The 27,355-nt window shown below is 32.0% G+C and overlaps 1 protein-coding gene across 6 annotated transcripts in view; it reads right to left on the bottom strand.

The window, feature by feature from the left end:
* LOC115889806 (hypoxia-inducible factor 1-alpha) overlaps window positions 1–27,355 on the bottom strand; it is a 388,607-nt gene that overhangs the window by 344,459 nt on the left and 16,793 nt on the right. For 2 of the 6 annotated variants that reach the window (XM_030909883.1, XM_030909886.1), the window contains exon 1: window positions 1,923–2,113. The exons of 2 other annotated variants lie outside the window; for them this stretch is intronic. In XM_030909883.1, coding sequence (XP_030765743.1) covers window positions 1,923–1,924 — 2 coding nt within the window. In that variant the 5' untranslated portion in view covers window positions 1,925–2,113. Of the gene's footprint in view, window positions 1–1,918; window positions 2,115–27,355 lie in introns of those variants that run through there. 2 more of the 6 variants (XM_030909882.1, XM_030909885.1) reach the window with 2 other exon arrangements.

The raw sequence follows: 27,355 nt of genomic DNA, 5'->3' as shown, positions 1-27,355 counted from the left end.
AGAATTTTATAATAGCATAATCTCTTAGAAATTTAGTGGACTGTATTTTTTTGTTTTTTTATTTATTTTTTATTATAAGTGGTCGTAATATAACAATATTCAAAATATTATAGACAAAATATTGTGTTTATATTTGAGGGAAGAAAAGTGCCACACCTAGCTTTAAACCGCCTTAAATATACAGGGTGGCCCATTAGTGCGAGGAAGTCCAATATCGTCGTCGTTGTCGAAGATGTGAAAAAAGTTTTATTCATATGTTTCAAGGTTTATAAAGGGGCGTATCCCAAAATATTTTGTTATATACAGGATGTCACAAAAAAGTTATGGTAAAGTTAGTTTTATTTTTTTTTAAATTATTTTACATCGTTCTATATACATTATTCTATTTCGCACTCATTTTACCGTTGAAAGAGGATTATTTCACCGGATAGCAGCTATGCTGTGTTGGAGCCTCATTTATTACGCACTCATTTCTGGGACACCCTGTATAGGGTATTTTTTATGGCGTCACCAAAATCGGAATACTTAAAATGGTATATCTCAATTTTTTTAAATGCCACATTCTGTATATTATTTTTCTGTCAGATGCAGAATTAAAAAGTGAACATTTTTTTATTTAAAAGGTTTCTAAATTTTTAACGGTTTCGCAGATATTCGCAGTATTATATTACATATGGCTCTTTAAACAGTAAATTTTTATCAAAGCCACCTAATCTTTGTCTGATCATCTGAAAGAAAAATAATATACAAGGTGTTGCATTTAAAAAAAATGAGATACAATATTTTAAATATTACGATTTTGGTGACGCCTTAAAAAATATCCTGTATACGATAAAGTAAATTTTTCTACACGAATTTATTCTGGTAGGCTTCGTGTTTAAGTATTAATAAAGTTATATTCACTCTAGTTTCTTACCACCTTTCGAATATAATGTTTTTAACCAAAGTTTTAGTAAATAAGAAATAGAATGGCCACATAGCAGTGTGCTTTAAATAAAGACGGTGTACTATATGCAAAATTTTATGCCGAATCCAGTTATGTACAGTAAATTAAACTTGTTTCAAATCAAAAAAAAGTTGTAGAAAATCTCTGAAATAGATAATAATATAAAAATATGCCATTATATATTTTTTCGGCATTTCTTCCAATCAGAAAATTTTCAGATACAGAAGAATTTTTACCTACGCGAAATGTGAAAATATTCTGTTTTCAAGCAAGTTTTTACTCGATGATCAATTTTTTTATTTTATTTTATTGTGAACTCATATTTTCCTAAATACATATCTGTGAAACTATGGCGAGTGCTACGACTATACTTTGCCTAGTTAATAGATCACGACTATACAGCTACGTCAGTGGTCACGGGAGGCGAGAACAAGGTCATATAAAGTGGCAGAAAAAGAACAAAGGATTTGACAAGGAGTAAAACTACTAGTTTCCTTATACTATGCTGCTATGACGTTGGAGCCGTAGTAAGGCAGGTTCGAATCCTAGTCAAAGCGACTTTTTTTAATCGATTTTTTTTAATTTTTACATATTTTTACATATTTATTTTTACTTTTTACATATTTATTATTGATTAATAAAATTTTTAGTAATGTGTTTCTTCATTTTTTTAATTACTTATACGCGTATTCAAAATTTCAGCTAAATCGGAAAAAAAGTTTATAATAATATAGTGTCTAATGTTGTATAGATAATGAATGGTACGGAACCCTTCGTGCGCGAGTCAGACTCGCACTTGACCAATTTTTTTCTACCATTTCTACCATAGAATAATTTCTATTTATGTACTTTAAAATTAATTTAGAAATAATAACTCAATCAAGTACAAAAAGTCTGTAATATGTTATAAGTACATATTTAAAAACAACTGTCATTTCTGTCATTAATCTCGTAATATCAGTCACTACTTACATACATGTTAAATAAGTTTGAAGAAGAAACAGCATATCCAATTTCGTAATCCAACAAGCAACCTGCACAACAACACAAAGTAACAAAATATACACACAAACACTACACGTCGCCAAACAAACAAAAGTTATTATTTTTCTTCGTGAATCGATTTACAAACAATTCCTCTCATTATTCTAGATAAATTTTACGTCAATCGCATCAGGAACCTCACAACGGACGCTTTTAAAAATACTAATCAGAAGTTTTAAACCGACAAAAGTCAATTAAATAATTAGATAGAGAGAGAGAAGCTCGATTAGTAGAGAGCAGATTATGTTGTATTATACAGGGTCCGGCAATAGTGCGTCGGGCATCTGTAGCTCCTAGAATAAAAAACCTGGGAATTTTGTTTAAGTGCACGCCTAAAGTATATACTAGGGTGTATTTCAGGAAAATATTTTAACTTCTACAAAGTGACACAAAAAAGTGGGAGTGGATCGGGGTGATTTTTTTGGAACACCCTATACAGGGTTGTTTACCACATACGACACGGAGTATTGTACCTAAACGATTAGATTTTTACAAATTGTAAGTTTTGGGTTCGTTGAAGGACTATTAGAGCTACAATTTAAAAATATTTTTACATGATACAGAGTGTCCCAAATAAATAAAAAAAATATCAAAGTTGTATTTTTTTTTAATGGAACACCCTGTATATTATTGCATTTTTAGTTTCTACGACTAAAATAAAGGTAAATTTGATAGAGGTTTATTACACTTAAACCTTACCGTTCTTGAAATATTTTCAATTTTGTGAAATTGCAGTCAAAATTTTAAGGCTTCATTTCTCCAAGGGTATCAAAGTTTTTAATACTAAATATTTACTGAAGTTTATTTATTGATCAGTTATTGTGTTGCAATAATAAAAATTATACTACCTTATACAGAGTGTCTAAAATTTTATTTTAAATAATTACTAGCTTTAAACGGCAATAACTTGTTTAATTTAAATGGTACACCCTGTATTTTATGAGAATCAGATGCACAATTTAATTGTCTCTTAAATTGTATTATACCATTTTTTACCTATAGCTTCAAGTTTCCGTAGAAAATGCATTTTCTTGTAATTTTAAATTCTTTTATCAATATACCCATGGAATACTGACATTTTAAATTATTTTCAAAGATGTACCAAATTTTTAAAGAGTACAGATACTAATATTGTCGATACAGTTTGTTTATTTCATTAAAAAATAAAAAAAAACTGTTTAAATATTTGTTAGAGGACCAATTAATATGATTCCAGTATTCAAACTACATGAATTGACTGTTTGCGTTGATTAATAATAATTGCTCCAAAAACTAAAAAACTGAATTTTTTATGTGTATTAGACAGTGTGGTAAAAAGTAACACCTTAAAAATGATATTTCATTTTTTGACAAATGCTTAGTTGTAACAACAGAGACATTCATTTTTATAACTTATTATTATATTGATTTCTGATTCAAATCCACATTTATTTAGAAGAATTCATTCACGAACATAATTAAGTATCTAATTAATTAGTATTTGGGCGGAAATAATGGTGGTATATTTAATTAATGGTATACTCTTTTATGAAGATTTAAATAGTTTTCTTTTTGCATACAAATGGACTAGTAATAATATTATCATTTTGTTAAAAACGATAATATTACTAGCCAATATATTTTGTACATTTGTTGCTTTAAAAAGAATCTAAAATGTCAATATTCCATGGGTATATTGATAAATGAGGTCTAAATTATAAGAAAATGCATTTTCTACGAAAACTTGAAGGGATAGGTAAAAAGTGGTATAATACAGTTTGATAGACAATTAAATTATGCATCTGATTTTCCGAAAATATACAGGGCGTTCCATTTAAATTAAACAAGTTATTGCCGTTTAAAACTAGTAATTATTTAAAATAAAATTTTAGACACTCTGTATAAGGTAGTATCATTTTTATTATTGTAACACAATAACTGATCAATAAATAAACTTCAGTAAATATTTAGTATTAAAAACTTTGATACCCTTGGAGAAATGAAGTCTTAAAATTTTTACTGCAATTTCACAAAATTGAAAATATTTCAAAAACGGTAAGGTTTAAGTGTGATAAACCTTAATAAAATTTACCTTTATTTCAATCGTAGAATCTAAAAATAGAATAATATACAGGGAGTTCCATTTAAAAAATTACAACTATAGCATTTTTTACTTATTTGGGACACTCTGTATCTTCTAAAATTATTTCTAAATTGTAGCTCTAATAGTCCTTCAACGAACCCAAAACTTAAAATTTGTAAAAATCTAATCGTTTAGCTACAATACTCCGTGTCGTATGTGGTGAACAACCCTGTATATTATTACATTTTTGACTTCCTTTCAGATCACTTTACATAATCCTAAGATATGAGTAAATATATTTCAGTAGTTTCAGAGATATTAATACATAAATTAAAAATATATATTTTTCAGCCTTCAAAATATACAGTGCTTTTATTTTAACTGTGAACATAAGGCGTCAATCATTGTAATTTGTATATCACTCTCCTGTTGTCAGTCCATATCTTTTATCATTCATTGATTAAATACCGACAGGCAATACTGTTTTTTCGCCGAAAAAGTAATACCTATACATGAAATAAAATTCAAAATATTCTTTTCATTTTTAGCTGAACAAAAAGATATATTTTAAAACAAAAAAATATTATTTGTTGTGTGAGTATTGTTTGTATACTATTCACTCAAGTCCAATGCATTGACTGTTTATTAGATGTTGACTAGAACCAAATCAAAAGCATGCTTTTAATGCTAAAATTGCTAATCATCACTGTCTTCAAAAACGAATATCTCCACCAAAAAAAGCTATTGAAATCAAAGATGCACTTAACGATAAAGAGGTCTTTAAATTCCCTACTTTGTTCAACCATTACACAGGGTGTTTCAACCTTTCCCCTAATTATCAATATTATGCTTTCCCTCCTTGCATACCAACGATTTTGTTGTCACCCGGTATATACTTCATAACTGAAGGTTTAAAATTCTAATCAGCCGACAAAAGCCAATTAATAATAATTATTAGATAAAGTAGAAGACAGAATCATCAGTAAATAATGTGCTTTTGGACGGACACGCGCGTTCCCCTGTTTACAACTTTATTTTTAGATTAAAGAAAAAATAAATTAAACTGTCCGAGAATAATATCTACCAATGCCGTATGGAGTGGATACAAAAAAATTGATATCAAATTAAACGCTTTATTTAAATTCATAATATATTTTTTGTGAAATTGAAGATCATTAGAGAAATATGTTTCTTTCTTTAAAGAAACATTTTTAATTTGCATTCAATTACTTAAAATAGTATAAAGATTTTCTATGCAGAAATTTCCGCTATTAAAAATGTATTAAAAAAGTGAAAGAATTACAAGAAAAGTCTGGAGCAAGACAAAGACCAAGACTGAACTGTGCAATACCAAGAAAGACTATGTTCTTTTCTTAGACTGCACGTCAAAACCAAAACCAAGGAAGTCTTGGTCTCAGTCTTACATTTGCTCATCACCAGGGATCGACTGGAAAATGTGAGGTTCTTTGTACTGGGCGACGATAAGCCATTGGCAAAGAGGAATATGGAAAAATTACTCTTCAAGGTATGTATTAGCATAGTCGGAGTAGTAAACTTTCCTCTGGTATTAGACTTCGTAAAAAGGACACGACTGAAGAATGTTTTCTACAGATCACAGAGGATCAGAATATCTTAAAAAGTATATATAGGCCAGTCAATCTGGAGGTTGAGGTGGAAAAAATTAGTAACCAACCGATCTCAACGGGAATGAGTCGATAATGATCTCTTATTCAAAAGTCCCATTCGGTCCCAGTGGGGAAGTTTGAAAAAAATCGCCGCCATCTTGGATTTTTTCGTTTTTCAAATATCTCCGTTTGCATAACTTTTTCCAAAAAACTAAAGATATGCTTTTTGTAGAGAATTCAATTTAGAATATTTTACCTTCAATATTTTTTTTTCCAAAATAAATAGTAATAGAGATAGAGCAATTTTTTACTATACGTTTTATAAATTTTCCAGTTTTTTAAACCAATCAGCTATAATTTTTGCGTTAAGAGTATAGTGTTAATAGAGATAAACCAAGTATAAACTTAAGCATTAAAGCAATTAAAATTAACGTTAAAATACTATTTATTAAAAAAATTATTATTAAATTAAAGTTATTAAATAAAATCTGCTATGGCGTCATCTTGAGCGTCACTTTCCGCTTCAACTAAAATACAAAAGTTTGTGCAACTGATTCCGTTGCACTGACCACACTTTGCAAAACATTTAAGACCCAGTTTTCTACAAGAGCAATTTTTAGAGCACTGACTCTCTTTGCAATTGCAAAAAAATTATTTTAGTAGGTCAGGAGGCGCCACATCTTCTGTTGATTGAATAGGTGTGAGATTGCCTTCCATCCATATTGTAAAAGATCTTACTTGTTACCAATCCCTTCTTGAATCTAAAAAATACAACTTATAACATCTCCTATAACAGATTTATCTTTACAGTTACCTGATAGCATGTCCTCAGTAAATGGAGTTTTGCAGAGTTCTCAGTTGGAGGCAAATTAGCTAAATTAAAGGTAGTCAGTCTTAAGGGCTTGTCCTGATGCAACCCTATTGTATAGAGTGTATCTCAGATGATTAATATGTTTAATATAGCTTGGGCAGTGATATAGCTTTAAAAGATAATTTAATCCTGACTGAAACAAGTCATTTTTGTTAGCATTTTTTTCTAAAAATACGTCGAGGTATATATACTAAAGATCGTCGTTTTTTCAGTAACGACAGGCACATTTTTGACTTGTTCCAGTCAGGATTAAATTATTTTTTAAAGCTATATCACTGCCCAAGCTATATCAAACATATTAACCTTCTGAGATACACTCTATACAATAGGATAACATCAAGACAAGCCCTTAAGACTACCTTTAATTTAGCTAATTTGCCTCCAACTGAGAACTCTGCAAAACTCCATTTACTCAGGACATACTATCAGGTAACTGTAAAGATATATCTATTATAGGAAATGTTATAAGTTGTATTTTTTAGATTCAAGAATGGATTGGTAACAAGTAACATCCTTTACAATATGGATGGAAGAAAGATCAAAAGGCAATCTAACACCTATTGCTCTTGTAGAAAACTGGGTCTTAAATGTTCTTCAAAGTATGGTCAGTGCTACGGAAACAGTTGCACAAACTTTTGAATTTTAGTTGAGGATGAAAATGACGCTCAGGATGACGTTATAGCAGATTTTATTTAACAACTTTAATTTAATAATAATTTTCTTAACAATAATTTTATCTAATAAATAATATTTAAACGTTATTTTTAATTGTTTTAATGCTTAAATTTATACTTGGTTTATTTATATTAACACTATACTGTTAACGCAAAAATTATAGCTGATTGGTTTAAGAAACTGGAAAATTTATAAAACGTATAGTAAAAAATTGCTCTATCCCAATTACTATTTATTTTAGAAAAAAAAATGATTGAAGGTAAGATACTCTAAATTTAATTCTCTACAAAAAACATATCTTTAGTTTTTTCGAAAAAAGTTATGCAAACGGAGATATTTAAAAAAACCGAAAAATTCCAAGATGGCCGTTTTTTTCAAACTTCCCCCACTGGGACCGAATGGGACTTTTGAGAGGTTAAATAGTAGATCATTATCTACACATTCCCGTTGAGATTGGTTGGTTACTAATTTTTTCCACCTTTACATATAATACTCGGCTACGTTTACTGGCCTAATATTACTTTATAAAATTTTATCTAACTAGGAGTAGGCTAGTAGCTATATAGACTTGAAAATTTAAATGTTCTAATAGAATTTATTAAACAATTAACATGAGAACAATCTAAATTGACCCACATTTTTTACAAACATTATAAAAATAATAACTTAAAGATTTCTTGGAACTGAACATTGGTCTATGAACAAGATAACATAGAGATCGAGAGTAATAAAATACAATGTCAAGGTTTTAGGAAGTAAGTCCCGTAAATACTAACCATTTCCTACTATAAGGCTGAAATAGCCTTGATCAAATAAAACCTGTCTGTAAGAAGCTGTTAGTCGCTTGTAATTGAAATTCAATGTTAACAAATATTATATGTTATTAAATTAATTTTGTTGTTAATTTACTTAAAAAAACATGTTATTATAATTAATTGTATGTTTAGTAAAAAATCATCAACAGAAAATAATTTTAAAAAAAATATAAAAAAATAATCATGATTAGCGAAACGCGCATCCATAGTTTACAGAAAACTACTTCTTATTTTGCTGTTGTAAAGCCAAAGGTTTCAACCCTTATATTATTGCATAAAGCTACCAACAGTTGTATTGCTAATAGCGTTATGCAATAATGAATTGTTGCATTACTAGAAATTTGTCTCTGTGTCTCTCTCCTACTAGTTATTTACTAGACGCTTATAGCTGACGACTTCTGATGATTCTTTTTTACTCTGATGTTTATATTGTGTGATGAAAAGCCTTATTTTATATACTTTTAGGGTAATAGAAATGGAGGAATTAAATATTGAAGATTGTCACTTTTGCCAAAAAGTGGAGATTGCCAGTTTTGCTTCTACAGCCTTCATATTATGCACGGAAAGATTTACACTTTAAAACGGGTATATATACAGGGTGGTCCGAACTCTATTCCGGAAACTTATAGGCAGAATATTCTGCAGATAAAAATAAGTAAAAAAGTTCGTATAAATGTATGTCCTAAAATGCTTAGTTTCGGAGATACAGGGTGTAGAAGTTTCATTTTTATTTCGAAATTTTTTCCAAATAATTTCTGAAGTAAAGTCAATATTTGAATGAAAATTGGTGTCCGGAAGTTTTTTGACATGATAAATTTGATTTTGATGTCAATATGGCTCCTACTAGTAGAGGGCGCCTCCTACATATTTTTTAACCGGTTTAAAGAGTAATAACTTTTCGTCCGTACCTGTATAAAACTACTGAGTAAAAAAATGTACATTTATAACGTTTTTTACGTAAAAAAGGTCTCTTGGTAAAAATGGCTACGAGTAATGGTTTTTGAGATATTTGGAATCGAAATTATTAGTGATGTAAAATACCCGGGTATATATTTTTGGGGTAAATTCCGAGGTAAATACCCGGGTAAAATTTACCCAAATCGGGTATATATCAGGGTATAATGAAAAAAAATCTACTACCGCGTGTAATATTTTAATACTTATGAAATATACTCGGAAATATAAGTACTTAGAAATATTTTTTTAATTTTAATTTAAATTATGAATCTGAGTCAGTGTCAGGTTTGTCAGACCCAGTGTCGGTGTCTGCATAAGGAATATCCTCCTCCATTTCAAGGTCTGAATCCGATTCGCTTGTTTGGTAATGGTTATTTTCGTCCTCATCCAAATCAACATCATGCTCTTGAAGTATTTTTCTCTTCTTGGCTGGTCGAAAAGTGGAAGATATAGATGGAGTTAGGTTACGTTTGCAGATCTGAGACCTCCAGGCTATTTTTATTTGTTGCAGGAATAGAACAAACAGGAGTGACAGGCCTGACTGTTTTGCTGTCACTGTTGTCAGCCTTATTTCGTAACTTCCAGTTATTATGAGATAAATACGCTATTTTAGATGCCCTTTCGGCAGTGAGCCTATTTCGTTTATTTGAATGAATCCAGCTAAACGTACTAAAAGTTCTTTCAGTAGCTGCGGAGGTTACGGGAGCACTTAGAATTCTGATGGACACCTCAGCAATGGAGTTTGTTCCACGTAATCCTCTCTACCAGACAAGGGGACTTGTTATTCCTTCCCATATACATTTTCTTGTTTATCCCTATAATCTGATAACTCAGCTTTCACTTGGCCTAGTGGTAAATTCAAAGTGCCGATGTTAGATATGAATTCAACAGCATCTATCATTTCTTCTGGGCTTAAATAACAACCTTGATTTGATGGATCTAATAATGTGGCAGCAAGATGAATCTTTCCAAGAGCAAATTCCTTTCATTCTCTAACTTTTTTTATAATCTTTGATAAGAATAAAGAAATTCTCCTAATAACTTTTCCAACTCATTGATTTTGGTATGAACAATATGAATTAATGGTTCATTCGATTCAAATTTAGTCACCAAGTTAACAATTGTCTTTAAAATCATTATCATTTTTTCGACGCGTACCCAGAAAACTGCATTATCAGGAATAACGTTTTGGTATACCAACGTTTTTTTTAAATGCCCAGTTTCGGGTAGGTAAATAAAATTTAGGTAAATACCTGGGTAAATACCCGAATTTTATTTACCTACCCGCTGGGTATTTACCCGATCCACATCACTAGAAATTATTAATACCTGCCATCATCGACATTAATTAAACATGTTGACTAAATAGTTATTAAACTGAAATCATAAATTTGAAACATTTTTGTGTCAAAAGTTCAACAGAAACTGTTTTATCATCATTTTTTGCTGAAAAATTTATGATTAAAAAAAAAATAAAAATTTTCAAATTTATTCAGTGAAATAACTATCTACTGAACGTCTTTATTTTTCGTCAATAATGACATGTATTGATTATTTCCATTCTAAATATCTTAAGAACGGTTGCTCGTAGCGATTTTTACAAAGAGATATTTTTTACGTAAAATGTCACAGAGATGTATATTTTTTCACTCGGTAGTTTTATACAGGTACGGACAAAAAGTTATTACGCTTCAAAACAGTTAAAACACATGTAGGTGGCGCCCTCTACTAGTAGGAGTCATATTGACATCAAAATCAAATTTCTCGTGTCAAAAAACTCCCAGACACCCATTTTCATCCAAATATTGACGTTACTTCAGAAATTATTTAGAGAAAATCGAAATAAAAATGAAATTTCTACACCCTGTATCACTGAAACTAAGCATTTTAGGACCTACATTTATACGAACTTTTTTATTTATTTTTATCTGCAGAATATGCTGCCGAAGTTTCCGGAATACAATTCGGACCACCCTGTATAGTAGTAATGAATAAGCTATAGAAAGATCTGTAGATTACTGACTAGTAATTACTGATGCTTTAAACAGTGTTTGTATGGTTGGGAGCACTCAGAAAGAGTAAAACAGTTTTTATGTGATGCGTCATTCGTCATTGCAAATTAAATAGACTAACGTACAGGATGTCCCATTTTAGTTGAAATCATACGGTATCTCCGTTATTAGTGAAGATAGAAGGGTGCGGTTTGCACAAACCTGTCCCGCTTTGGAAGATGCCGTAAACATAATTTTCATAGCCCTCTTCGTTTCTGAGTTACAGGGTCTTTTTGAAAATTTTGCAATTTGGGGCACCCCCTGTATCTCTCTTATTTCTGAAGGTATCGAGAAGATGAAAACTATTTATTGTAGAACTTTTTACGTAAAATACAGTGGCGTAGTCTGTTATTCTACGAAAAGAATATTTTTAAAGATATGAATTAAAGTTATGTTTTCTTCAATGGAACTAGCCTACTAACAAAAAAAATGATATATTTTAAATATTGCAGTAAATCGTGAAAATAAATATAGAGTGTTATATATTTTTGAGAAAGTCATAGCGAGACGGATCATATGATTTATAAATATACAGGGTGTTCCATGTGAAAGAAAAACATAACTTGAGTTCATATTTTCAAAAATATTTTTTCGTAGAAAAACAGACTACGCCACTGTATTCTACGTAAAAAGTTCTACAAGGATCAGTTTTCACCTTCTCAATATCATCCACAATAACGGAGATACGAGGGCTAACCCAAATTGCAAAATTTTTTAAAAGACCCTGTAGCTCAAAAATGAAAAGAGCTATGAAAATTTTGTTGACAGCATCTTTCGTTTGACAAAAAAGTGGGACAGGTTTGTGCAAACCGCATCCTACTATCTTTACTAATAACGGAGATACCGTATGATTTCAACCAAAATGGGACACCCTGTACAATGATCAGTCGCGAGGTTCAAGATGGCTTTGGGCTCATTTAGATACAGTCAGGATGATCAACGTCGATCTATGGTTCGTCGTTTTATGTTAAAACAATTTTAGTCGCGACCTGTTGTTTCGGCTGCCGCGCATATTATTGTAAATAAAACATTTTATTTATCTTCCAAACATAATGTTTATATAAAAGAAAAAACATTTTCTTCGGGACAAAAACATTTTTGACTGAATCAGTTTTTCTCTTTCTGTGTGCGTCTAGCCTAAAGCACTATCAAAATGTAATTTAATATATCGATTAACTTGGATCATCTAATACACTTATATTGATAAGTAAACAATTGTAAAATTGTCGTAAAACATACCAATATCAGGAACGTTTTTCTACTTTATTTCATTGTTGCACGCGCAGGACTGTTACTCTATCTATCCTTTGTCAGAACCTAGCGCAGATACCATACCACCCAGACATTCACAAAATCATAGGCTGACAACTGACATTTGACTGGTGTTGCATTATGGTCTGTTGTTTTTGTTGCATTGTTTTTCTTAAATTACTTAAAATTAGCTTGTTCAAAATTGTCGAAATTTGGCAAAATCTTCAGCATACGCAGACCTTTAAAACCCTATTTACCACTTCGCAGCAAAATCAACAGGGGAGCCAATATTTGGAGAGTTCAAAATTTGCATGCGACTTCCTATGTTTCCAAGGAATCACGCACCACCCGGTATATTGTATGTAAGGTGCATGTAAAGCAAAGCGCAGTATTTGGATAATTGGTAATGCAAAACACAGCATTGGCTTCGGTATACAAATATCGTTCGTTGGCAATAACAACCAATTAAATAATGCTGTTTATTTCCTGCATGTCATTTTCTTTACTACAGCTTAAATTATAACAGAAACTATGAATAGTAGTAATTACATTTAAATCCACATAATTTTGTTCAATTATATACTCTTAGATTCAATCAAATACTCTCAGGTTCTGAGGATGGTTCTAAAATAAAGGGAAACTTATTTAATAATTACTGAAGCAAAGGATAAAAACTAATTGAATGATTATCTTATTATTTTAAGGCGCGGTCTCTTCAGTTATAAATAAATAACTTTTATCTAACAAATAACCATCTAAAAGATAAACAATCTAGAGCCTGATATCTATAGGATATAACATTTGGGTATTTTCATACAAAATAATCCAATAGATAACAATCTGGAGGACGGCCGCCTACGGACCGGTAGACACTCCGTAGAGAAAGTGTTGCCAATATAATATATCTGAAATTGAGATGGTTATATATGAAAAGTCGATACAACAGACAGAGACAAAAACTCGGAATTTCAAAAGGTTAGATTAAAAAGTGAGGTTATTGTTCAATTGTCAAAAGATCGTCAAAATGAAAATAAAAACAATACAATTCAATTAAAATATATTTTGTGTTCAACTCCAACTAGTCCTATTATGGTATAGGCTATTTAAATTTACCTTTATGGAAAAAGGGAAAGATAATTCAATTTCAGCAGTGGTGGTGGTACAATAGATCTATTGATGGAATGCGATTTATAAGAAATTAAAACAAGAAAAAATAATCTGTAAGTAATTTATAGTTTAATTACATATTACTGTTATATTTATTATATTAACATTTTAGTACAATTGATAATAGAAAATATGGAAGAAGCTGGTGAAGTGGAAGCAGAGATTTATAAACCAATCCTAAAACCACTATCTGGTAAGTTATTAATATTGAAAATTAAAAATAGCATAAGACTGTTAGTAATAACAAATATGTTGTTCCAGGGCTTCTCATAGTAAAGAAATAGGTAGGATAGCATCAATGATAGTAAGTAAGGTGAGTCTTTATTTTATAAAATAGATAAATGCACTTATACTTTTATCTTAATAATAATAAATGAATAGTACCTATAATAATTGTTACATTTACACATTATATGTACAAATTATTTAATAAAAAAAATTAAATAAAAACAATTTTGTCATATTACTTTTATTTTTAAGAACTCAAAGTGATGGAACTTCAGAAAAAAAAGAAAAAATAAAGGAAAAATCTTGTCTAAACAAAGTTGAACTAACTGGAATTCAAAGGACCACAATACAGATGTTTTAGCAAGGTTTAGCTAGAGAGTTACTTAAAAAACAGCATGGAGAAGAGATGTACCGTATGATCGAAAAAAACGGCGTCAGCAATGGCTATGAAATAAAGATTGCTGCCATTTCATATGTAAATTTATATGGGAAATATCATCGATCATCATTTCCCAGCCAACTGGACGCCGTTTTTTTTTCGATCATACGGTATAAGGTACATAGTGCAAGAAATTAAACTAAAATAGTAACACAAAAGAAATAAAAGCAAATGTGAGTTGAATAACAGGTTTTATAAGGTTCCTGTTATAATATTAATGAATTAAGATATGCGAATTAAAAAAGAAATAAATAGTTTGATTTAAAAAGTTTTATTTATTTTTTACCTACTTTAAAGCTTTATTAAAAACTAGTTGAAGCCTGGCGCATCCGCCACGAGATCAGGAAAAAAAATACTTTTTATTTTTTTTTAATTAAATGAAAAACAAAAATCCGGCGACGACAGTTTTTGGAAGAGCCATTTAGCTATCTTTTAGTAAAAAAAGCAACTTTCTAGAGCAAGTCGTTACTTCAGTAGAGACGACAAAGATAAACATTAGCATTTTATATAATATGGAGTAATGGTTTATAATTGAAAGGATTTAAATAAAATAATTTATAAATTACTGTTTAGTCACTATTATCCTAACTTAATGCATTCTCTTCGTTCTGATGCTCTAACAGAACACAGACTCTCTTTATTTTGTAACAGTCCTTATAAAGTCCGGCACTAGCAGCAATAGTTTTTTGCACCATTTCAATGTGTTTATTGGTGTTTATACCCCATACGTTCTAAAATGATTATAGCCTACATACTCAGAACAGGTAAGTCTTTTCCAAATAATCTAAAATCGAATTTATTGGAATAAACGAAATCTTCAATAATAACAATGTCTTGGTTATGTTAAGCAATTTTGTCAAATATCAAATAAAATCAATATCTCCTCATGCCTTTGCTCATGCGTTAAATTTTTATCCGACAAATAAAGCACTATTTGGCAGTTCGGGCGCCAGATAGGATAGCGTTTTTCTGCTATCCGTCAAATAAAATATATCTGGCAGATTATAACACGCTATCCGTACCTGAAAACACCGGGGGTAAGGATACTGTTTAAAAAATTTGTAAGTTAGTTAAGACCTAGGCTAATTTATATTTCCTATAGATATACAATTTACAGTAAAAACGTAAACATTTAGATTTTGTGTAATTTAGTAAAGCAATATTGACGAACTTAAGTATAATTGCAGGGTAATTAGGTAAAAACTATGTCGTTTGGTAAAAATAGAACGGCAAAAATTTCAATGGAAAATTCAAAAATTTAAATGGAAAAATTTCTTGTTTGTCTTTTAAACTGATGACCTATTGGTCTAATATTTGATTGTTTTTAGAAGTAGGTCTATTTTACGTCTTTTTTGATATTTTAAATTATACCTGGCCTATTCGAGTTACTTATTAGACTTGTTGAGTATGATACGTCTGGAGAAAGTAATCTAGATACAAGAAGAGAGCCACAATTGATTTTTAAATCGTTTTTGGTGTATAGATACATGATGACATCTTCCGATTTAGCAATCGATTAGGTTTTAAGCCCAGACAGCTTAATGGAAAATCTGAGACGTCTGGTTATAGTTTTGATAAGGTGGTTAATGTTCTCCCTTGGAGTATCCTATTCCAAGGAAATAAAAAAATCTATTCCCACTACATGCATAAGGGCTGATAAAGTCCGGAGGGCGTTCTAAAGTCGACCCATCATGTCCCAGGCATGTTCAATTGGAGACAGATCGGGTGATCTTGGGGTCATAGTAAACGGTTAATGTGCTGCTGATTCATAAAGGTTATTGATGCTCGAGCGACTTGTGGTCTGGCATTGTCTTGGTGGAAGGTGAGGTTTTGGATGGCGTGAAGGTAATGTTACTGCACCATTTTATGAATGTAGCGTAAGACTATCATGTTGCTTCTAATGAAAAATAGCGGTTAACTGCTACCATATACAATAGCACCCCAAACCATAACGTACCAAACATACAAAATTTTTAAAAATTAATCGATTTTAACCATAACCATCTTGTGTACAGGGTGGGCCAAATTAGTCGATTTTAAAGGGAAACACCCTTTTCTATAGGAGATAGACGAAAACTGATATCGGTGTTTGGAGCTCAATTTTTATCAAAAAAGTGATGGCGAAAACCGCACATCGATGTCTGTTATCGTTTACGGGGTGTTTTTCAAAAATGAGCAGCAATTAAAACGAAAATAATATTTGCAATGAGAATTGCAGAATTTTATAACAATTTAAACTATATTTAACCAACACCGACACATTTAAACTATATTTGAAGTGAATTTTCAGTTTTGTTGAAAATACACTTCAACGTTTCTTTCTCCATGCGTAAAATTTTTGATTGGTGAGATGTAAGTTGTGAATATAACGTATGATATTTACCAAATTCAAAATGAGACCGATTAGTTTCATGATCAACGCGAGTAGTACTATTTTGCATCAGTTTAATATGAACATTATCTTCTTCTTCTTTACGTGCCGTCTCTTTCGTGGAGGTTGGCGATCACATTGGCAAAATCTTCACGATTCTCGGCTTTCCTTATAAGGTCTTTAAAAGTTAGGTGAGTCCAGTTTCTGATGTTTCTCAACCAAGATAGTTTCTTCCTGCCGAGACCTCTCTTTCCTTCAATCTTACCCTTAACTATCAATTGTAAGACGTGGTATTTTTCATTTCTCAATATATGCCCTAAGTATGATGTTTTTTTTTTATTTTTATTATATTGAGCAATTCTCTCTCTCTCTGCCTATTTTGTTGTAGACTTCAGTATTTGTGATATGGGCTGTCCATGGAATTTTAAGCATTCTACGATATATCCATGTTTCGAACGATTCGAGGCGATTCATCTCTTGAACTTTCAGTGTCCATGTTTCTGCTCCGTATAATAGGATACACCAAACATAACACTTAACGAGCCTAGTTCTCAACTCTAGGTCCAATCTGGGGTTCTGGAAGACGTTCTTCATTTTTAAAAATGCATTTCTCGCTTGTTCTATTCTGGTTTTTATTTCCACGTCGTTGTTCAAGGTGTTAACTATCCAGGACCCCAAATATTTGAACTTGTAGACCTGTTCTAAGGTATTGCCCTCTATTTTAATAGGAATTGGTACATTTTGGTTCTTTCCAAATATCATGACTTTAGTTTTAAGAGAATTGATCTTCATTCCGTATTTCTTACAGGAGCCTTCAAGTCGTTCCACTAAACTCTGGAGACCAGTATCAGAATCGGCAATAAGAACTGTGTCATCGGCAAATCTAATGTTGTTAATGACTTCGCCGTTGACTTTAATACCGCAATATGTTGAAGAGAAAGCTTCCCGAAAAATCGCCTCAGAATAAACATTAAATAACGAAGGAGACAGCACACATCCCTGTCTTACTCCTCTCTGTATATTGACTGGACTGGAATTGTCATTTTCAATTTTAATGTGGGCTGTTTGTTGCCAATATATATTTTTCAGAAGTGTTACATCTTTGCTGTCAACTCCCAACTCATACAACATTTCGATAAGTCTCGTATGTTTGACTCTATCGAATGCTTTTTCGAAAATCTACGAAACACACATACATTGGTTTTGTTGGTCTGTACACTTCTGCGCCATCAATTGTAAACAGAATAAGGCCTCTCGTGTTCCCAATCCACTCTTAAACCCAAACTGTTCATAGCCGCTTTCTTGCTCACACTTCTTATAAATTCTGTTATGTATTATTTTAAGTAACACTTTCAGTGCGTGACTCATTAAACTAATAAGTCTGTAGTCACTGAGATGTCGAGCTGATGGTTTTTTTGGAAGCGGTACAAAAGTTGAGTGGAGCCAGTCATCAGGTACTTTTCCTCTATCATAGATCTTGTTAAAAAGCCTAGTCAGTATATCTACGTTCTCTTCTGATATTAATTTAAGTATTTCTGGATATATATTGTCAGGGCCTGGACTATTGTTGTTTTTAAGTTGTTTAATTGCCTGCAATACTTCACTATTGAGAATTTCTGGTCCCTGATCAACCGTTAGTCTTACTGTTGGTTCTTCTATATAGTCATTATAAAGTTTTTTCATGTGTTGTTCCCATACTTGTATTTTTTCTTGTACGGTTGAACACAGTGTACCATCTGAGTTAATAATTGTTAGAGGACAAAAACATTGTGCTGGTCCAGTTAACTCTTTTATTTTTTTGTGTAATGTAAATGAGTCGTGTTTCTTTTGGAAGTCCTCTAATTCCACGCACTTCTCTGAAATCCACTTTTCTTTAGCTGTGATTATTGCTTTATTAATTTCCTTATTGCAACGTTTATACGCTATAGCATCTCGACCTTTGTGTTCTCTGCGCTGGTCCATAAGTTGGAGAATTTCGTCCGTCATCCATTGTTTCTTCTTTGTTTTTAGGACAGTTAAATGTGTTTGTGTGGCTTTAACTAAGGGTGTTTTTAATGCGTTCCAGGTAGTGTTTATATCTTCTTCGCTGTTTCTCACTTCCTGAAAAGCATCATTAACTTCTTGGGCTACTCTGTTTTTTACGTCTTTGTTTTTCAACAGCTTGATGTCTATTTTTTTATATGAATGTTTTTTTCCAGTAAATTTTAATTTTAGTCTTATATTTACAACAACAGGATTATGATCGGAATTAATATCTGCGCCTGGAAACGTCTTTGCGCTTTTAACAGATGATTTAAATCGCTGGTTTATTAAAATGAAATCTATCTGGTTCCGAACTATTCTGATGTCATTGTCTTGAGGGGATTTCCAGGTATATAATCTTCTTTTAGGCAACTTAAATAGAGTGTTTGTAATTGTCATGTTGTGGTCTTGACAAAATTCTATCAATCTCTCTCCACGCTCGTTTCTCACTCCTAGCCCGTATTTTCCAACAATGTTATTTATTGGTCCTTCGCCAACCTTTGCGTTCATGTCGCCCATAATTATATTAATGTCATGTTGTTTAGTTAACTTGTATACTTGTTCCAATTCATCGTACCATCTTTCCAATTCCTCTTCTGAACTTTCTGAAGTGGGAGCGTAAGTCTGGATAATATTCACGTTTAGCGGGGTTCCTTCTATTTGTATCATCATACATATATCTGATACTGGCACAAAATTGCATACAGAGTTGCTTGAGCTCTCATCTACCAGTATTCCTACTCCATTTGAGTGAGTACCAGTGTTATTTTCAGAATAATAAAAAATCTTGTCCATTGACTGAATTCGTCCCCAACCCGTCCACCGGGTTTCACATATTCCAAGAATATTAATGTTAAGTCGCTTCATTTCTTTGCACGCATTTGCAAGTTTGCCAGCTGAAAAAAGTGTTCCTACATTCCACGTCGCTAACCTTAAGTCTACTTTACAAAAGTTTTTCCTTCCGGGGATTCTTAGCACCCCTTGGTCATTTAAGACCTGCCGGAGACTAGGGGCCGTTTTCCTTTCGTGTATAGCCATTGTGATTTACTTGGGAATATATAATGAGGCGGTTTCCCGTGGCCTTCCTCATCGCAGTATCACAACCATTAAAACTGATGCAGTCGTGCTTGTGAAATGAACATTATCACTAACTAATAAAAAGACCTAATAGATCCCCACACAAATGACATTCCCGCTTCCTGCAAGCGGTTGTTAATGGCCACTACCTGCTTCAATGGCGCAGGTTCGCAAAGCGATAAAACCTGCAGGCTACCGGAAAACGGGAAGCTGGTGCACTATGAACGTACCTACAGATTCTTATTAAGCCTCGGTCTCAGAATGTTTAATTTATTACAAATCTTATTGGTTCTATGACGTGTAGCCCGTGACACTAAGTAGTTTTAGAACGAAGCTTTACACCTTAAAATACCTACTAGCTCTATTTTTGAAGTGATCTGAAGAAACCGGTGAATATTTATTTCTCTGGTATTTGTAAAAAGTAAAAAATAATTGAAAAAAGGAGAGCTCGAAATTTGGACACGCATCTGGTATTTATAGATTTAGAGAAAGCCTATGACACGGTGCCTTTGAAGAAATTATTTGAAATCTTGGTTGAGGCAAATGTGAGTAAAACATATATCAGTGCAATCTGGAATATGTACAAAAATCCAAAAAGACAGGGGAAGTTCCTATCGGAATCCTTCCTGACATCTAAAGGACTTAGACAGGAGTGCAGTTTATCACCTACCTTATTTAAAATATATATACAGGAGGCATTGAAAAACTGGAGAAGGAAGAGTAGAGCTATGGGAATAGAGATTGACAACCACTGTCTATCGACCTTGTTCTTTGCAGACGACCAAGTTATTGTTGCAGGTTGTGAGGAGGATGCCGACTATATGTTCAGGAAACTTGAGGAAGAATACGACAGATGGGGACTCAATATCAACCTCACAAAAACCGAATACCTGAAAGTAGGAGAAGAACAAACTGAAGATCCTGAACAACACATACATGAAATTAAAAGGTGTAGCGAATATAAATATTTAGGAAGTATTATATCTGAAGAAGGGAACTCCAAGAAAGATATACATAGTAGAGTTCAACAAGGTAAGAAAGTAATCCGTCTTTTAAACCATCTCCTGTGGTCAAATAAAACATCCATCCAAACAAAGATAAGGATTTACAAAGCAATCGTAGAGCCAATTTTAACATACGGTGCCGAATGCTGTCAATTTACAGCAAAAGAAAGAAGGATGGTCGAGTCAGTGGAGATGGACTTTCTCAGAAGAGTATGTCGCATATCAAGGATGGCACACATTAGAAATGAGGAGATCAGGCAAAGAACAAGGCGAATATATACCAGCACCGACAACATCGAATCGAGACAGCTACTATGGTATGGGCACGTAAAAAGAATGGGAGAGGAAAGATGACCAAAAAGGGCAATGGAGTATCGTCCCCAAAGCAGAAGGAAAAGAGGAAGACCTACAACTACGTGGTTAGATGGAGTAGACCAGTATATGAGAGACAGAGCTATTAACCAGGAAGAATGGCAAAATCGAGCAATATGGAGGTCGAAATGCGGGATGCGGCAGAAGCTGTGGACCCTCTATATATATATATATATATATATATATATATATATATATATATATATATATATATATATATATATATATATATATATATATATATATATATATATATATATATATATATATATATATATATATATTTGTAAAAAGTGTCTGCAGATATTTTATTCCAAGTTTTCAAGCAACTGTCTAACAGAATTGAGCATTATTGAATCGGCAACACTGTATGCCGCTTTTTATTTTGTCTCTCTGTCAACTGGTCGTATATCGTTATCTCTGTCGTGGGCATTAAATTACAGACCACGGAAATAAAGTGACTAGGGACGTATAATATGAAATATTTTGTTTTACGCTAAGTTATAAAAGGTACCTTTATGTAATTATTACAATCGATTTAATTTTAAAGTTATAACAAAGCGATTATTCAAAAGAAATGTGATCTAACGCAGGTACATAGGAAATTATCAGGGTCGTACCAGATTTATTTAACACTTTGTCCGTCCACATTTTTATTTTATCCAATTAAAGCGCCTTGGGACAAACCTGACGCGCGACGTTCGTTCAAGTGCCAATTCACTTTTTGTATGCAAATATAACGGTTCCATTCTAAACGTGTCAAGGCCAGAGGTTAAATATAAAATAGCAACCAACGGCAACGGTTCGATTACGAACTCGACAAGTAAAAAGACAAACAAAACAAAAAGGATATTGTTCAGCCTACAACTAGATATACAAGGGTTTTCTTTAATATTTTGCATACAGAGGTAGAAAAAAAAACAGTAGAACGTTATTGTTTTTCGGAATATTCTCCACGAAAAGAAATTAATTTTTGCATCCTTTGAAACCAAGTATGAATTCTTCCCCTCGCTTGTTGGAACCTTCAAAATTGCGTTTTTGAAGGCGCAAACTGTATCTTCTGGGGACTGGAACCTTTGATCACGCAGTTCATTCTTAATTTTTGAAAAAGCAAAAAAGTCGTTAGGACTTAAGTCGGGAGTGTATGGAGGATGCCCCAACAATTCGATGTTTTCTTGCTTTAAAAACTTAATTGTTCTTAGTAGAGGATTCGTTGTTGATGGTTGGTTTTTTCGAAACTCAACAATTACTTCCGGCAAACAAATACCTAGATACGTACCAATCAGCAGTAACAGTTAGGTTAGGTTAGGGAGAGATTTCGAGACAATTGTCACCACCATTTGTTTGGAAACACTTCGAGAACGAATAACTTTCGTCGGTTTTGTTTCATCTCAGAACACCGATTGACGTTTATTTTTGATTTCATAATTCCAGAATTTATCACCAATAACAATACTATATATATTTTTAGAGTTTGTTGACACTAATTGATTCTAATTGCTTTCTGTTCTTCCGTGAACGAGAAACCAATTTCTAACGAGAAACTAATTTTTTACAGATACTTCTTCATGTAAATTTTTTTAAATTGAGGTCTTTGAAATACCCACTGATGCTTTTTTCAGGGCGAATGCCGTTGTTCGTGAAACTGTTCTCCATACCAACGAGAAATTACCGACTGACATGGTGTTTCATTGCCGAAAACAGAAACCAACTCGGTAAGGCGTTGAGACAACTTGTTGAGATAACAATAAAATTGTAAAAAATTATTTCGGCCTAATTCCATTTTTAGACTCGCCAACTTCAAAAATATTCCTACAACTTTAACTAACATAATTAATAATGAAATATTTCCAGGATACCTATCACAAATTAAAACCTAAATTACATTTAAATAAAGAAAATTACTTATCTATTATTTTGGCTGCTGATAAAATTATTACGTCTAAATCTTTTATTGTGTTCCTAATATAACGTCATAGTTTGAACTTGTGACACACAATCGCATTATACCTATTTGTTTAATTCAATAAATATTGAGGAATCGGTTCCTTTGTGAATATGCATATTTTCATCGACAGATTTGTAGCTTCTGAATAACGGTCTAGGTAAAACATCTAGCTCATCTGCCAGCTCAGAATTAGAATCTAGAGTTAGTAACTCGCATTTTCATTGTAATATTTATTTCAAATCAATAAAATCAACGAGATTATTCGTATAATTTAATAAAATTACTGTAATATGACTATAAATAATTTAATAATAATATTTAATTTAAATAATTAATTTTTTTGAATTGTTTGTAATTGAACTGTAATTTTCTGTATTATTAATCCGGTAAATGATGGAGATAAACAATTGTGATTGATTAAAATTTTATTTTAAGATGAAACTTTTGTTAACAACATTCTGAGAAATAAAATAATGAATTGAATAATGACAAGACAAGTGACATCGGTCTAAAAAATACAGCGATTTAGAGTGGCAATTTGGTTATGTAAACTTGTGAGTAACAATTATTATTTAATTATGATTATGCAACAGAAATACATATTCTATGAGTTTACTGGTTGCTTGACGATTAACATTAATTTAAAAATAAATCCCCAACAAGAATAATGAACAAAACATTCACACAAAAACAGACCACAGACCACACAAAACAAATTGTTGGTTAGTAGTAACAGTTAGTAGTAGTCAGAGGTATAGATCTAATAGTATTTTGGTTTAATGGCCACAGCTATCCGGCCGGGTGATAGAATTATCGTTTTTTAATAAAAATTAAAAAAACATAAAATTCTAAAGCTAGAATAGTATACGGTTTTAGATTAACTCTTTTTTTTATAAAAAGCATTCACAAAAAATATCTATATCTATATCCTTGAAATCCTTCAATTTAATAGCTGTTAGTAAGAAGTTTCACTTCAATTCTTCTTTCCTGTATAATCAATCTGTTTCAAGGAGCAATACAATACCAACTCTGAGTGTAGAAGGTCAAAGAAACTCCTCACAATATATTTATAAAATTCCAGCAAATATAACACAAAATACAACTCATGTATCAGTTGTTGTCCTGCTGGATAGATATTATAACGAACTCAATAAAATTTATCGATCAAAAGAGTCGCAAAATAGCATCGTTTTTGGAATAATATCACGGTAAACAATCTTTATTTTGAGTTGTCTAAAAATACGTCTCCTTCGAACGAATCCTTGGCATAAACGCACACGCACATATGCATACAAACAGCCGGTTACAAAACCAAGTTCAACGACTGAATAGCATAATTCGTAACCCAAGCCCACGCAGACGACACGAAATTCATGGCTAGAAAGGCGGATTATCAATAATTTGACAGGTAGAAAATGAATCACTTATAATCCCCTAAAGAAGAAGTACAGTATTGAGTACAGTATTTACAGCACACCAGAAAAAAAAAACAAGATACGAATAACAACAAAAACGTGTACATATTTTGGTAAACATGTACCTTATAATCGAAAAAACAAACGTCAAATTACCTTCGAAATGCCGGTGGTTATATGATTTTACACGCAAAATAGTTAACAACATTTTTAATAAAAAATGTAATTTTCATATTAGCAGTTTCAATATCATTCTATAACATCCTTCTTTATAACTTTATTGTTTCAACTTTGATCTGAAATAGATATACTGTGGCAAAGTTTTGTGGTCAACTTGATCCCATGATGAGATATTGGAAAGTCCACATGCAAGAACAATAGATGTACTTAGGTAATTAAAATTCATACGAGAACACTACCGCGACAAGTATACATTTATGGCGTGTTGATTTGTCGATATCAAGTTCATAAATACCTAATAGAAGACATTAGTATTCGTAATAATTTTAATTACGTCGGCTTAATGAATGTAAGTACGTCAATATTTCAGTACCATGTCTCATTATACCAAGAAATCTACGCCATCGAAAGATGCGTACAATTTATCTTAGGAACTATCATAAACAGGGAATAGCCATCCTATCCGATAGTCAAACAGTCAACCAACAATTCGAAGTTGGTTAAAGAATGCCTAGAGAAGCTGAACCAATTAGGCAAAGGAAATAAAGTCCTCCTTCTCTGGGTGCCTGATCACTAAGGGATAGAAGGCAATCAAAAAGTAAACGATCTAGCTAGAAAAGGAACGAACACTCCCCCACTAACAGGACCAGAACCGTTCTGATTTCCAAGTGGAAACCAACTTAAAGCGGAACTGAAAAACCTGGAAAACTCCATCCGTAACCGGGAATGGGAATCCTCCAACAGTCTAAGACACCCGAAGACATTTCTTAGAACTTACAATCGAGAAAAATTCAAAGATTTTCATGATTTCAGTAAGAACAATCTTTGGATTGTCACGGAATTTTTAACAGGACACTGTCTTCTCATCGAACACATCGGTATATTGAAGCTGAAAAACAACGGCGAATGCAGATTCTGCGGAGAAAACAGGAAAACACCGGAACATGGAGATGGAGAGCTGGCCTCTGTGAAGCCGCATCAGATACTGGCTTTAGTCAAAGCCTTGAGACTGCCTTGAGTTGCCGTGATTAACCCCCCTCCCAAAAATTCTACGTTCTCATTATACCAAATTAAAATAAATAAAATAAATCCTATATTTATTGTAGTGCGAAACAAAGGGCCTCGGTGAAAACTTGCCAACGGGTTCTATTTTGTCCAATGCTTTGTACAATGTCCTCGTTTGGCTCTCTTAGATTGTGACCTACCCAGCCACATTTTCTTTTCCTAATTTCTACATGCACCTCTGGTTGGTTAGTCAGGTGAAGCAGGTCTGTGTTCCGAATAGTTCCGAGGCAAAATATCTTCAGAATCCTTCGCAAACAACAATAGAAACAGCGATGGATTAAAGTTTGCAGCCGACTAGTGAATAATTTGGTTACTTTCCAGGTTAGGTTAGGTTAGGTTAGGTTCTCAGCAATATATCATACATCAGCAATCACAATAAAATTATTATACTTAATAATAATATATATCTTTATTTATTGTCTCGGAGAAAGTATGCGAAGAAGCTGCATTGGCAGCTTATTACTAAGCTTTTGTGCAATCTAAAATGAGATATGGCTTGGTAATTTGGGGAAATTGTACTGATATAGATAGAATCTTTCTATCAAAAATGATGTATTCGAAATGTATTTAAGATGAACGGTTTAGAAAGCTGTAAGAATGTTTTTCTAGAGAAGGGTATATTGACGCTGACAGGCATGTATGTTTACAATGCCTATACGTTTGTGATCAGTAATAGAGATATCTTTGCAGGCTTTGTTAGTGATCACGAGTATGAAACCAGAAATAGATATAATTTTATATCTGGGAAATGCAATTTTACTTATATACAAAAGAATGCTGAGTATTCGATTATAAAAATATTTAATAATTTACCCGAAGAGTTGCAGACCATGTCTCATGGAAAGATAAGACCTATACTAAAGGATTAGGATTACTTAACCAAAAAGGCATACTATAGTTTGACAGATTTTTTTTTCCGATTCGCATATCTCACTTTTTAGCGAGCATGTTTTTGGTTTGTAGTAATTGTAATGTAGTGTGGACTTTTGAGTTAGTTGCTGGCTACTCATACAGTGCGGTTAGAAAGACTTTATATTTAAACTGAACAATAATTTTCGAATATAAATATAAATATTTTTTTTTGTTGTCAAGTGTTATTCTAGTTTGTTTTCCTTATTTAAATGTATTTGTGTTTTATATTAAGTCTTAAGTTTTGTTTTTTGCTATTTTCACAATCTTCCATGCCTGATGCGGGCTCTTGTAACTTTTGGTTAATCGGAACAAATAAATGAATATCTATCTATCTTTATTCAGATAATTGTAACCATAATTTAAATATCATACCTAGTGTCAAAACATGGAGCACAGTCTAACTACAATAGCTACTCTACTGAACCATGTTAATATACTTCTTATGTTATGACAAATCGTTATCCTAAGTGAAGTTGTTCGCTGTCTTTGTTTTTTTTATAAAATCAAATAAAAAAACAGAAAGCAAATAATACAAAAATTTCGAAATTGAGATCAATAACATTTTACGAACCTGTAGTTACGCATATTCAAGTACGCATATTATATGTTCAATATTTGCCTTATAGATAATTTTTTAAATCAAATTAAAATTTTAAAAAAATATTAATATTTTTTATAATTAAGTATGTTTTTTAATATTAAAAAAATATATATTAATTATTTTTTTACTACAAATATTTTACATTTTTAAAGTTTTTCCAATGTTACCGAGCGTTTGAGAATAATGATGAACGAAGTTTACAGCAATATAGTTTAAAAAACTATAACAAAATTTAAAATTAGTGTATTCGATTTTCC

The sequence above is a fragment of the Sitophilus oryzae genome, unplaced genomic scaffold (assembly GCF_002938485.1).
Source record: "Sitophilus oryzae breed Bouriz unplaced genomic scaffold, Soryzae_2.0 scaffold_847_pilon_pilon, whole genome shotgun sequence".
NCBI lineage: Eukaryota > Metazoa > Arthropoda > Insecta > Coleoptera > Curculionidae > Sitophilus > Sitophilus oryzae.
This window is presented reverse-complemented; position numbering and strand designations above follow the sequence as displayed.